The sequence below is a fragment of the Mesoplodon densirostris genome, chromosome 11 (assembly GCF_025265405.1).
Source record: "Mesoplodon densirostris isolate mMesDen1 chromosome 11, mMesDen1 primary haplotype, whole genome shotgun sequence".
Lineage (NCBI taxonomy): Eukaryota > Metazoa > Chordata > Mammalia > Artiodactyla > Ziphiidae > Mesoplodon > Mesoplodon densirostris.
Genome location: NC_082671.1, coordinates 52914891 through 52929455, shown reverse-complemented (window position 1 = coordinate 52929455; position 14565 = coordinate 52914891). Strand labels below are relative to the sequence as shown.

General features: G+C 35.2%; 1 protein-coding gene across 6 annotated transcripts in view; it reads right to left on the bottom strand.

Moving 5' to 3' along the window:
• Positions 1-14565, bottom strand: part of SCAF11 (SR-related CTD associated factor 11) — a 73238-nt gene that overhangs the window by 11915 nt on the left and 46758 nt on the right. For all 6 annotated transcript variants that reach the window (XM_060112150.1, XM_060112152.1, XM_060112154.1 and 3 more), the window contains one exon: positions 13423-13484. In XM_060112150.1, coding sequence (XP_059968133.1) covers positions 13423-13484 — 62 coding nt within the window. The remainder of the gene's footprint in view (positions 1-13422; positions 13485-14565) is intronic.

The following is a 14565-nucleotide window of genomic DNA, read 5'->3' as shown; positions in this document are numbered from 1 at the left end:
TTCCTGCCACTGTAAGATTGTAAGTATTTTGGGTTTCTTCTGTCAGTCCAGTTGGTAACAGCCTACTTTCTACTTAATAACATACTAATTTCCTTTTAAGTTACTATACAACAGCTGTATGGTTTCATGCTATTATCCATCCTTCACACATGTCCCACCCAGAACTGCTGTAACAAATGAAATTTCATGCTGGGGAGAGGGGTGCTGGCTGAGTTCCAGGAACTTATTTTCCTACCCTTTGATGTATATTTAAAAGATGATACTGATTTTTTCAAGTGGTTAAAGAAGCCAGGAATAAAAATGTGTGATAGGTACCCAGCCACATTCTTAGAAATTACAATTTCCTTCAACTAGACCGAGAATTGCTGTGTTGTAGCTACACAGTATTTTTTATGCCCAAAGGGTGCTAAGCTGTTCTCATTCAGGTTTCATTCACTCAATACTGAATAAGTACGTACTGTTTACACAGCATTCCTTCACTTGGAAGCCTATGTCAAGAAGCCACCACAGATGAAATGCTCTCTGTGGGAAGAGCTGTTAGTTTTCTGGCCAATGCTAAGTATGAAAATCTCGTCCAAAAGCTATTTCACATATTTCTGGGTAATTATGAGCAGCTCCAATGGTGGATTTGTCTAAACTGTGGTTTCCTAGAGACCATTTCACAAGTTCATTCTACTAATCTATCCTTTGGGCAGCAGTGATACATCTTTTCATTTAATTTTTATCAAAGTAATGCATGTACATACTTTAAGAAGTCAAACAGCATTTCTAGACTTATTAAAAAAAACAAAACTACAGCAATCCCCACTCCTGATTTCAGCTCCACCAAAGCACTCATCAAATCCTTTAGCTGTTTCCTCTCATATTTACTTCTTTATTTCTAAATAACATGCTTATACTACTCTACCTTGATTTTTTTGGTTTCAGATATTTTCCAATTTTTTTTTCTATAGGAGATAAAGACTTTTGCTCCTCTAATGTTCTTTTGATATATCAACATTTGACATAAGCAATATTACATAATTATAACTATACAGACATTCTCAGCTGAACCATGTACTGAATTATGATTACTTTTCTTGCACAACTTCTTGCTTCTCCTAGGGATTTAACTTAGCTAACTCTATAACAAAAGTATAAATTTCCTCTTAATACACTCAAATACATCAATTCACCCATCAAGTTTGCTCCCCACTCTCTTGGAAATACTCTTCTTTTGTCTTGCTCCAATCTGAACTGATAACTCTCTAAAAGCTGCTGTTCTACCGTCATTCTGAGACTGTCCTCTATCATCGTCACGATCTCCTTTTTTCCTGGGTCGAAACTCATTTTCTTATTTTTTTTCTCCTTTCTGTTTCTTTTAGGAACTCATTTTCTGAACCTCACATCGTTCCTGTTTACTTTCTCACTGTGACACATACATATCCTCCAGTATAATTATGAGGGCAGATGTGTGAGAATGAATTTTTGAGCTCTTATGTATTTGAGAATGTCTTTATTTTGCCCTAACACTTGACTGATGGTTTGGTAGTGTACAGAATTTTCTAGGTGAGTAATTGTTTTCCCCAGAATTTTCAAGGCAGTGCTCCACTGCTCCATGTGTTGTTGCTGACAACATTCTTTTACACATGGTCTATTTTCTCTCTCTAGAAGCTCTTCAAATATGTTATATGCAGAGTTCTAGGATTTTATAAAGCAGTGTGTTTCTTTCCTCATTTACTAGGTATTAGGTTAATTATCTGGATACTCATACTCTACTATTCTGAGAAATTTTCTTTTGTTGTATTTTTCTTGATAAATTTCTCCCTTTTATTTTTCCTTTCTGGAATTTTAGTACTCAGTACTGGAATCTCATGAACTAATACTAATACCCTATCACCTCTTTGACTTTTGTCCCACTTTCTGAGGTTTCTAAGCTCATTTTCCACTTCTGTTCAATATTTTAAACTTCTACTATAATATTCTTAATTTCCAAAAGTCTTCATTTTTTAGTCTTTTCTTGTCTCACTGATGAAATATCCCTTCTCTTATCTCTGAGGATATTAATTTTCAAGTAGTTCCCTGTTTCCCAGCACTGGGTTTTTATCAGGTTCCTTTCCTTTGTCTCTTTATTGATCTCTATTATATTGGAGGTTCCCTCAAATCTCTGGTGATCCTTGATTGTTTGCGGGACACTAAAATACTGATTGAAGATGATGTGGATGGGTGGTCAGTGCCTTTCAATGGCTTTCACTGTAAGGTGATCAAGCACAGATTTGGCTATTTCATTCAGAGACACCCAAATGGCAGTATCTCCAAGTCTTTTAGGCAAGACAGTATCCTGGAAGATACCTTCTATCTCCCACTTTGGGAATAAGCAAGATAGCAAGTGCTTTGGGAAATGATCATGGGTAGGGAACTAGAGGCCTCAACATCTGACTTAATTTCCTTTTCTTTACTCTGTTGTTTCCTCTACCCCCATTTGTGCTACAGTTTAATCTGGTTCAACCACTCATTCTAGAGAGTAAGCCTCCAGTCTTTGCCTGTATAGACTCCTTCCCCTACACTGGCCAGAAATCTACAGGATAAACTGCTCCTTTAAAAAAATTTAACCAATTCTGTTTTTCAGCACAACCGCATATACCTGCTTTCATAGATAACAGAGGCCCCCAGACCCAAGACTAAGGTTCTATGGTACGTGAACTGATTTGATTCTTAACCCCACTCTCTCCATGAAAGGTTTGGGCTTCAGCTTTCTGCTAAGACAGTTTACCATTCACCTCAAACAACCATTTTCAAGCTTCTATTTTATGGACATCTCTTATCTGCTGTCCCTTCTCTCTAGTTCTCTTATCTTTTTGGCTTTAAATTTTTATTTTCTTTTCATTCCTTTATGGTCATTTCCATAGAGTTCTAGGAGGGATAAGAGAATTAAACAGGTGTTCAATCTGTTATGCTTAACTGGAAGCTTATCTTATTTTTTTGAATTCAGTATATCCCAAAAGATGTTTCATGACAACATCTTTTTCTACAGTATGAACCAGTATAACAAAGGCTCTGAGCCTAGAGCCTAGTACTTGGCAGGCACTCAATTAAAGTTTGATTAATTGATTCCCAATTAATAGAGCCATAATTAAATGGATCTAGCATGTACCTAAGGAAGTACTCCATTAAGAAATGCCTTAAAAGGGGACACTTTTTATAAACTACATCAATTTTAAACTATTAGCCCAAACCAAAGATTATTATGTTCATTCCAAGAACAAAGTACATAAAGGAGTTTAAATTAAAAAGAAGTATGTAGGGAGGGTAGGAGGGAGACGCAAGAGGGAGGAGATATGGGGATATATATATATATATGTATAGCTGATTCACTGTGTTATAAAGCAGAAACTAACACACCATTGTAAACCAATTATACTCCAATAAAGATGTTAAAAAAAAAAAGTATGGCAACTCAGTTATCTAGTATGACTGAAGAATGAAAGTGATATTTTCTTAACAAATTCTCCAAAAGGTATGCTGTCTAATCTTACACAATACCTCCAGTGAGGCAACACCATCTCCATTAAATGAAGAAAGTAAATTAAACAGTTTATATTATTTTATTAGAGCCACAGATGATTTAACAGAAACACTAGTAAAAAACCAAAGTGGCTCAACTTCCAATAAAATTATCTATTAGGCCTGCTGAAGTTTTAACTAATGTTATACTAATAATTTCTAATCCAGATAAAAGAATTTCACAATTTCATACACTCTATACATTAGTTTGAGTTTGTATAATATAAAGATAATAACTCAAGGGAGAAAGTCACACACGAATGTTCAAAGAGCCCCTTCCCACTTCGAAAAACTGGAAAAAATTAAAGACACTAAACCGCATTGCTTCTGAAATCTAGCCAAGCAATCATAAAAAGACAGATAATATTTTCTCAAGAAGTTCTTTCATAAAAATAAATTTAAATTATCCTTTGGGTACCATGGTTCCTGCTCAGTCTAACTAGGTAAATACATAAAAATGTTCTTAATTTGCACAACTTCCCACTAACTCTACCTTCACCTTAACTTTCATCTTAGTTCCTTGCTCAGTCATCAAATGCCTACATTTAAGAGTCCAAGGTTGCTTCTCTTTTGCATAATAGGTTCATTATTGCCTCTACACTTTGAGACAATTACAAGTAACTTTACAGATTCTCTTAGTCTTCTAATGAGGCAGTTTGTTAAACGATATCTAAGAAATCTCAATGTGAAAATTAAAGGTTAAAACCCTTAAAGGTTCTATTCCTATAGTTATGATTTATAAACTTTAGCCAGAAAAAAACAAAAACAAAACCTGTTCTCTATTACATTTCTAAAAGGAAACACAAAATAATCAAAGTTAATTACAAAGTTAATTGGTCTGCTAAGTAGGGAGCAGTCTGCTATTTATATCGAGCCATTAGAAAAAGATGATAATTTGAGTTATAAAAGCTTGTAGACAACCACAAAGTGAGAGGCTTAAGGTGAGTAACATTAATAATATCATACTTTAGCATTATTCTGCAGTGGGAAGAGACATTAGACATAGAGTCAGAAGACTGGATCAAATTCTGTCTGCTCCAACTGTGTGATCTCGGCCAAGATATTCAGCCTTTTAAAATTGTTTTAAAGTTTATAATTATGAACGACTTTGAACATTCCATAAAGTACAAAAAATGACACCTACGGGGCAGATTTAACTGTTAACATTTAGTTATTTTACTTTTATATTAACCATTGTTTCAGTCTCTTTGCCTTCAAGAGAAAACTACTTGCCTAAAATTGTCTTTTATTTTCACGCATCTTTTTATTACTGAAGCTTTCTGAAGTCTGTTTGCTGTCTGTTACAGGCATAGATCAGTTACCTTTTATCATCAGGTAAGCTACAGCCAAGGACAATCAAATACTAAGTACTTAATTACCATTACCACTTTGTATGATACCCTGGAAAATGCCATACAGAAAACACAACTATTCACAACTTAAAATCTTACTAGAAAAAAAAGCCGCAAAACAAGCTAATATACTTTATTACATTGAAGTTAACTATAAGAACTTGAATTATTTTATGCACCACTATCGGGGAAAATGGCCAATTAAATTCTCATGGTACATTTTTTTTAATTACAGAAAATTTCAAACAAACACAAAATAGAACAAATAGCATAATGAAACTCCATTATACCCATATCCCCGCCTCCACAATTATTAATTCACATCCACTGTTAATTTATCTACTACCTTCTCAAGTCATTTTGAAACAAATTCTAGACATCATATCATTTTAATGCACAACTATTTCAGTAAATAACTAACTCTAAAATATAAGTGTTCTTTGGAGAAAAAAATAACATTAATACCATTATTACAAGTAAACAAACAAAAAACCTCCAATAACTCCTTAATACCAAACACCTGAAGTTCAATTTTTCCCCAACTGTCCTTAAAGTTTTATATATATATATTTTACTTTCTTTTTACAACATGTCACAATAAGGATCCAAATAATCCAACTGTGACTAGTTGAATCTTTCTTTTGTCTCTTTTAATCTACAGGTTCCCTCTCCCACTTTTAAACTCCTTGGAACTTTTTGACAGAAGAAACCAGGTCATTTGTCTATGGTCTACATTTTGTTGATTTCATCTCCTTGTCACTTAACATGCATCTCTGTCTCTTGTATGTCTTGTAAATTAGTAGTTAGATTTCTTAATCAGATGCAGTTTTTTGTTTTTGGGGTTTCTTTTTTTTTTTTCTTTTCTTTGGCACACTACTCCATATTTGTAGTTACTTACTTCCATAAGGAAATGTTTAATGTTTGGCTGTCCCCTGGGACACTAATAGCCATTGCTGATCACTGCCTAGAACTATTAATTCATTAAAGTTTACAAAATGCTGATATTCGAAGTCCAAAATCTTCAATTACTTGCAGAAATACTTCTATAAAAAATAACCTTTCCGGGCTTCCCTGGTGGCACAGTAGTTGAGTGTCCGCCTGCCAATGCAGGGGACACGGGTTCGTGCCCCGGTCCGGGAAGATCCCACATGCTGCGGAGCGGCTGGGTCCGTGAGCCATGGCCGCTGAGCCTTCGTGTCTGGAGCCTGTGCTCCACAATGGGAAAGGCCACAACAGTGAGAGGCCCACGTACCGCAAGAAAAAAATTAATAAATAAATAAACTTTCCTTTACTACCTGTTCAATTACCCTGATGTACAGTTTATATACAAAAGGCAAGGTAGATGCTTGTATCTTTCCTTTCATATATTGGTTTTAATAATGAGTCAACTTCCTAGCATCCTCTAAAACAGACCAATTTGTGTTTGTTTACTTATAAGGTAGCATGACGAACTCATGAACTTAAACATATCTGACAGGTTTTAATAACTGTTCTTGACAGTTACTGAGGTTATTATCCTCTTCATGCTCAGATTGTTCCATTTTTGGCTAAAGGAAGCCCAATCTAGTTGATTCTTGAGACTTTTTGTTACAATCCTAGCACTGCTTTGAAAGTTTCCTTGCCTTCTGTTAAGAAAAAAATATTCTAGGCACATCTTATTTATTTACTATCTCAAACCTGGAAACAGTCATTTATTTCAAGGAGGCCTGGTTCTTTTATTAGGAAATGTTATTTGGAGAACACAATCTCTGCATCAGAGTTGGGTCACAGTGATTTCTTATCACTTAGAAATTTTATTTCGGAATTACTGAAAGAGCTGTTTTTGACCACCAAGCTGTTTTGGCCACCAAGTTTGTAATGAATTTTTTACAGCAGCCCTAGGAAACTAATATAGACCTAGGTACAGCTTTTAATTGACTAATAAAAGTGAATATATAGGCATAATAAATTGGTTAAGGCATTCATAAAACTTCTTTACAGGCAAAATCCAACTTTTTCTAATTACTTTTCAACCCAAGTTTGTTGGTGACCATTTTTCACATGGTATCCTCTATGCTATCAAGAACAGTGGTGATTTGTGGAGAATACAGTCAATAAATTATGTAATATCTTTGTATGGTGACAGATGGTAAATGGATTTATCGTGGTGATCATTTTGAAATGTATAGCAATATCATATCATTATGTGTGTACCAGGAACTAACACAGTGTTGTAGGTTAATTATACTTCAAAAACAAACAATCAAACAAACTCATAGAAAAAGAGGTCAGACTTGTGGTTACCAGAGATGAAGGGTGAGAGGAGGGGGAATTGATGAAGGTAGTCAAAAGGTGCAGACTTCCAGTTATAGGATAAATAAGTACTAGGGACGTAACATACAACATGATAAATATAATTAACACCACTGTATGTTATACATCAAAGCTGTTGAGAGTAAATCCTAAGAGTTCTCATTACAAGGAAACAAATTTTTTTCTATTTCTTTAATGTATCTATATGATGATGTTCACTAAACTTACTGTGATAATCATTTCATGATGTATGTAACTCAAAACATTATGCTGTATACCTTAAACTTACACAGTGCTGTATATATCAATTATTATCTCAATAAAACTGGAAGAAAAAAAAAGAACAGTGGTGATTCTTCAGGAAATCCATACAAGAACTAAATCATTGGTGCTGGTCTCTTATATTGGCCTTGCAATTAAGTATGTATTTAATAGAATTAGCCAACTTATGACTTTCTCAGGAATGCTGGCACATGTGTCTGACGAATTTCCCCCAATTCTCTCTCAGTTAGAGGTCTAGGGGTTAAGAAAATTCCAGGATTATCTATGGATCTTCTCCCAAGTTTCTGCTATCTATTCTCCAGATTTCATGACAGCACTTTGTATGTTCATACAGTCACAGGCAGTGACAACTATGCAGCTGCTTGGTCAACAGTGATCATATGAGACAAATGATAAGATAGAATCCCACTTCAGAGATGTTAGAATGGTGGAAAAAAAAGGGTTCTCAGAATTGATCAAGTAAGGTGTATACTAAATGAGTCATAAAGAGAAAAAAGAAACACAACCTGAGAAAAAAGAGACAGCTCTAGAATTTTTCTAACAGGTATTTAGCTTCCTATCTTTTTGAAATAACTTTTACCAAGTTTTCCTAAAATGGTTTCACCACATTGTAATCCAGTGAAAAAAAACCCTTTAATGGTATCTTTTTGCATAACATTACTCCTTGTAAGATAATATGCAGAAATTTTAGCTTTATTGCTCAACTCTCTATGACGGCCTCAACCTTCCTTTCCAGTCTTATTTCTGATCATGGTCTTTATTAACATTTTTGCCCAAACTCGAGAGTGGGGAAAGAAATGATAACTGGAAGAAACCATCAATTTGACTTAAGCGCCAAACACTAATTCACATATCAACATGAACCAATTACCATTAAAACAATCTAAAGATGAAAAAATCTTTTGCATATGACATGCAAACATCCATATTTTTTCAGAGCATCTCTACTTGGTTGTAGAGTAAGCATCTTACATGTCCAAAAGAGAAATCTTTATTATACCATCCCAAACATTCTATTAGCCTTCCCCATCTCAGTAATTGGCAATTCCATTTTGACAGCTGTTCAGGCCAGGACTTTAGTCTCACCCGTGACTTCTTTACCTCACATCCAATCCATCAGCAAATCCTTTTAATTTCACCTCTGAAATACAACATTTACAGAATTGAGCCACTTCCACTAATATCTTCCTGGCCCAACCCACCATAATCTGTGGCCTGGAATACAGCCACCAAACTAGTCTCTCAGTCCTCCTATGAGGACCTTGCCCTCCTATGAACTATTCTCTCCTTAACAGCCAGAGATCCTTTAATAATATGTCAGTCCATACTATCCCTGAAAATGCTTGCCATTTAAGAGGCGCTAAATGACCTCCCAGCCAATGACTTAACTCTTCCTCCTCCATCTACGTAACTCAATTGTTCTAGTCATACTGACCTCCGTGCTATTCTCTGAACATACCATGACTGCTCCTGTCTCAAGGCTTTTGCACTTGCTCGTCCCTCTCCTGCAACACTCTAGATAGATTTATGGCTTGATCCCTTACTTATTCTAGATTGCTGTTCAAATATAATCTAATCCAAGAGGCTTTCCCTGATGCCTTATATAATCACCTCCAGAATGTCATCATCCTTTGTCCTTTTACCCTACTTTATTCTTCTTTGAAGCACGTATAACACCTGTCATATTATACATTTATCTCTTTATTGTCCACAGAAGATACTCTGTTAGCAAGCACTTCGTCTCTTTTGTGCATTACTACAACCCTGAGTCCAGAGCTGCTTCAGAGTCTGTGGAATGAATGAGTTCATCTCAATTCCCTTTTGCTCTCCTAGTACAAACTTCTCATACTGAGTATGTGGTGAGTATGGATTTAGAATTTACACCTGAATAATCTTCATTAAACATGATAATTAAATGTAAGCTACTTCATCAGGTACATAATCTATCTCAATGCTGGAAGAAAAACTGGCTAAGTAAGATGTATTAAACGCCACAAGTAAAAAGCAACATCACAGAAAGAAGTTTAAATGGGTAATCAGCAAGTACCCAATACCCTTCAACTCAATCTAGACTTGCTCAGTAAAGACATCTGCTAATAATTACACGATAGGTATTAGTACTCTTGTTCTACCCACTCATAAAGTATAAAGAATATTCTGCCTATCCTAAACCAAACAAATGACTTCAGGCATCTTAACATAAGTAGACATGGCATTAAGTTACAGGCCTTGGATAATGTTAACCTTCTGGCAGGAAATACATTTTTTAAGAACTATAATTTAAAATTACCTATCCAAAATTTTAAAACTCTTAACAAACAAAAGTCCAGGACCAGATGGCTTCCCAGGTGAATTCTACCAAACACTGAGAGAAGAGTTAACATCTACCCCTCTCAAACTATTCCAAAAAACTGCAGAGGAGGTAACGTTTCCAAGGCCAGCAACCCTAATGCCAAACCAGACAAAGATATCACAAAAAAAGAAAATTTATTAAAGGCCAATATCACTGGTGAACATACACCCAAAAATACTCAACAAAATAATGGCAAACCAAATTCAACAGTACAGTAAAATGATCATATATGCCATGATCAAGTGGGATTTATCTCAGGGATGAAAGAATGGTTCCATATCCACAAATCAATCAATGTGATACTCATTAACAAATTGAAGAGTAAAAACCATATAATAATCTCAATAGCTGCAGAAAAGCTTTAAAAAAAAATTCAACATCCCTTTATGATAAAAACTCAATAAAGTTGGTATAGAGGGACCATACTGCAACATAATAAAGGCCATATATGACAAACCCACAGCGAACATCACACTCAACAGTGAAATGCTGAAAGCATTTTCCTCTAAGATCAGGAACAAGACAAAGATGCCCACTCTCGCTACTATTATTCAACATAATTTTGCAAGTCCTAGCCACAGTAATCAGACAAGAAAAAGAAACAAACAGCATCGAAACTGGAAAGAAAAAAGGAAAACTGTCACTGTTTGCAGATGACATGATATTATACATAGAAAATCCTAAAGGTGCCACCAAAAACCTACTGGAACTCATCAATGAATTTGGTAAAGTTGCAGGATATAAAATTAATATGCAGAAATCTGTTGCACTTCTCTACCCTAACAACAAACTATCAGAAAGACAAATTAAGAAAACAATCCCATTCAAAATCCCATCAAAAAGAATAAAATACCTAGGAATAAACCTAACTAAGGAGGTAAAAGATCTGTACTTGGAAACCTATAAGACGCTGATGAAAGAAACTGAAGACAACACAAACAGATGGAAAGATATATCATGTTCATGGACTGGAAGAATTAATATTGTTAAAATGACCACACTACCCAAGGCAATCTACAGATTCAATGCAATCTCTATCAAAATACTAATGGGGGCTTCCCTGGTGGTGCAGTGGTTGAGAGTCCGCCTGCCGATGCAAGGAACGCGGGTTCGTGCCCCAGTCCGGGAAGATCCCACATGCCGCGGAGTGGCTGGGCCCGTGAGCCATGGCTGCTGAGCCTGCGTGTCTGGAGCCTGTGCTCCGCAACGGGAGAGGCCACAACAGTGAGAGGCCCGCGTACCACAAAAAAAAAAAAAAAAAAACCAATGGCATTTTTCACAGAACCAGAACAAATAATTCCAAAATTTGTATGGAAACACAGAAGACACTGAATAGCCAAAACAATCTTGAGAAAGAAGATTAAAGCTAGAGGTATCATATGATCCACCAATTCCATCCCTGGGTATTTATCCGAAGAAAATGAAAACAGTCATTCAAAAAGATATATGCACCTCCATGTTTACTGCAGCATTATTTAAAATAACCAAGATATGGAAGCAACCTAAGTGCCCATCAATAGATGAATGGATAAAGAAGATGTGAGATACACACACACACACACACATATTCCACACAATGGAATATTACTCAGCCATGAAAAAGAATAAAGCCCTGCCATTTGCAACAACATGCAAGGACCTACAGGGAATTATGCTAAGTGAAATAAGTCAGACAGAGAAAGACAAATACTGTATGACATCACTTATACAAACAAAATCATAGAAAAAAAGATCAGATCTGTGGTTACCAGAGGCAGGTGGTGGGGGAAGGAGGAACTGGATAAAGGAAGTAAAAAGGTACAAACTTCAAGTTATAAGAGAAATTAAGTACTAGGGATGTAATGCACAACATGATAAATACAATTAACACTGCTGTATGTTATACATGAAAGTCGTTAAGAGAGTAAATCCTAAGAGTTTTCATCACAAGGATAAAAAAATTTTTTTCTATTTCTTTAATGTTGTATCTATATGAGATGATGAATGTTCACTAAACTTACCATGGTAATCATTTTATGATGTATGTAAGTCAAATCATTATGCTGTACACTTTAAACTTAGTGTTGTATATGTCATACATAATTTATATACATAATTACATAAGTTATGCACATAATTTATATACATAGTTTATATATGTATATATGTATTTATATACATAAATTGGAAGGAAAAAAATTAGCTATTCAACTAGCTTACGATGTCCCCTGAAAACTTGTTTAGTATTTCATATTCTGAATGGTAAAACAAATTCTCAAATCCAAATGAATCAGTCTCATAAATGGCCTTCACCATACTGAAGCACTATAGATTTAAGATTTGCCTATGTTTTTTTCTCTCTAAAAATAAGTCCAGGCAGGAGATACATATTTAAAGAAAATTACAGTAGTCTTAAAACTAAGATTATCATAGAGAGAGTGGGCCAGATTATCTAGAGAAAATCTATAACATCATTTACTCTTCCTTAGCAGTAAATTTTACATCAGATCCTAGAATTACCAAACAAAGGCTATTCATTAAAAAGGATGCTATTCTACAGCAACGACACAGAAAAACAAAGAAGTTTTGATACCTAAAGTTCTTTAACAAAAGAAAAATGCTTATCTAACCATAAAGTCCTTTTAGTGAAATTCCACTTTAATAGTAAATTATCGAAGACAGACATTCATTAATCTATAAATATGGGGTTATCTATAACCCTGAGATCATGTTAGTTCAAATAAAAAAGCCAATAACAACAACAACCAAACTTCGTATTCAAACGTATAAAAAATGAAGTTGATTATCATTTAGTTTTAAGATCAATGAATTCATTAATTCTTTCTATCTATAAATAGAAATTAATTATAACCTGGCCTGGAAAATAAATGCTCACTTCTCCCTGCTTACAATTAGCCTACAGTAAGTTGTTCTTTGTAACAAGAATAAACCGCTTGAGCTCCAAAGAGGAGTCACAAAGCACTATAGTGCCATTTTTCTCAGGCCCTGCTGCAAAGCCTTCCTGTATTAAAGAACCATACACTAGACAACAACAAGAGACAGGCATATTTAACTGCTCATTTAGATAAATATGTAAGAAATACTTTATATCCAAATAAAGTTTCAAATTAAAAGTGTGGCTCAAAGCCAAACCACAACTTCCTCTGGGAACTATGAATTAACTTCTCACTGTCACAGGCTTCTCTTGTTACTGCTTACAGTTATTGGCCCACAAGGTATTTCATCTCAGTTCCCATAAGGACTTCTGCACTAATGAGTGGAGTAGGACCACAATGTAGGTTGCTAACCAAGTAGTTGGAAAACATCCTTTTCTCCTTTTCCTTCCCAACATACATGTGCGCGCGCACACACGCACACACACACACACTCATTCACTCTCCCCTTCCCTCCTTACAGCTGAGCATGAAAACAAAAAAGGCTTGAAACAGTATAAATGACTCCATGAAAGCAGTTTATGTAGGACTGAATACAGTGTACAGAGCTCAGCAGAGTTCTGTGCATGACTATTTTCCAAGCCAAAATATTACAAGAACTTTGGCACAAGCATTAAAGTAAGAAACAAAAAAGGTAGAACACACAAGTAAAAAAAAAGTCACTTACTGTATATCATCTTCAAGTCATAAAGTTTTGCACTTAATAGACCTTCTCTTTTGACTTTTTTTCTGTAAACACCAATAAAGAGATGAAATAAGAGAAAACTGTTATTTTGTTCATTTATTTTCAATCCACTGCCCACCAAATTGAAAGTATTATGCACTGAGTTTTAAATTTTAGCAAAGAAAGCATGATTAGTTGTACTCCCCACTTAGTTACCACTCCAATGACTGCAATGGAGATTCACTAACAAGAAACAAAACACTCTTGCAATCCCTTTCCCTGGAACTGGGAGAAACTATCAGAAAGAGGAGTTTTACAGCTTTAGAAGGGAGAGGCAACAATGAATGGGATATTTTCTAAGTGCAGGAAATGAGGCATATGCCTCATAAACATAAGATTGAATGAGAGGAATTCTAAAACCATCCAAAAGACTCCCAAAAAAGTGTATGGTAAAAATCTAATAGCTGACAGATTTTCCACCTTGGAAGAAATCATTAAGGGTATGACTTGGTGAGCAAAAGCAAATTATTATTTTGCATTACATCCCTATGCCATCCCTCTACCACAGTCCTTGAGAAAAAACAGTTAAGCATGTGGACCACCTCAGCTCTGTTAGACCCACTGTACGACCCTATCACAGGTCATACAATGATGAGCACTGCACTCTCAGCACGAGCCAAGAGAATTGGGTAATTCTGAAAAAATGCCTATCTATGACATTGTCACAGCCAAGAATAGGAGATAAATCAATAATGAAGCTAGCAAAAGGTATTTCTTCACTATGCCTGGGAAAAATGTGCTATTTACTATATAACCATAAATGGAAGACTCAAAGCTGACTCAGATATAATTAAAAGAAACTGTAAATAAAGTTTGCTCTACTGCAGTTATTAACTGGTTTTATGGGTGGGCTCTTGAACTGAGTGTTCCAGGAATCCCTTAAAATCTAACAACTTTTGTCTCTAAGTATGTTTTCGGATAGTAGTTGTCTATAGTTTTCTTCAGATTACCAAAGAAGTCTATAACTTCCCCAAAGTCTATAACTTCTAAAGAGCTACAGGGTTCTAAATTAGTGGCATGGTTCAATAAATCTCAAGGAATATTGTTAACTGTTTTGGTAACTAATATATTTACGCTCTTAAGGTA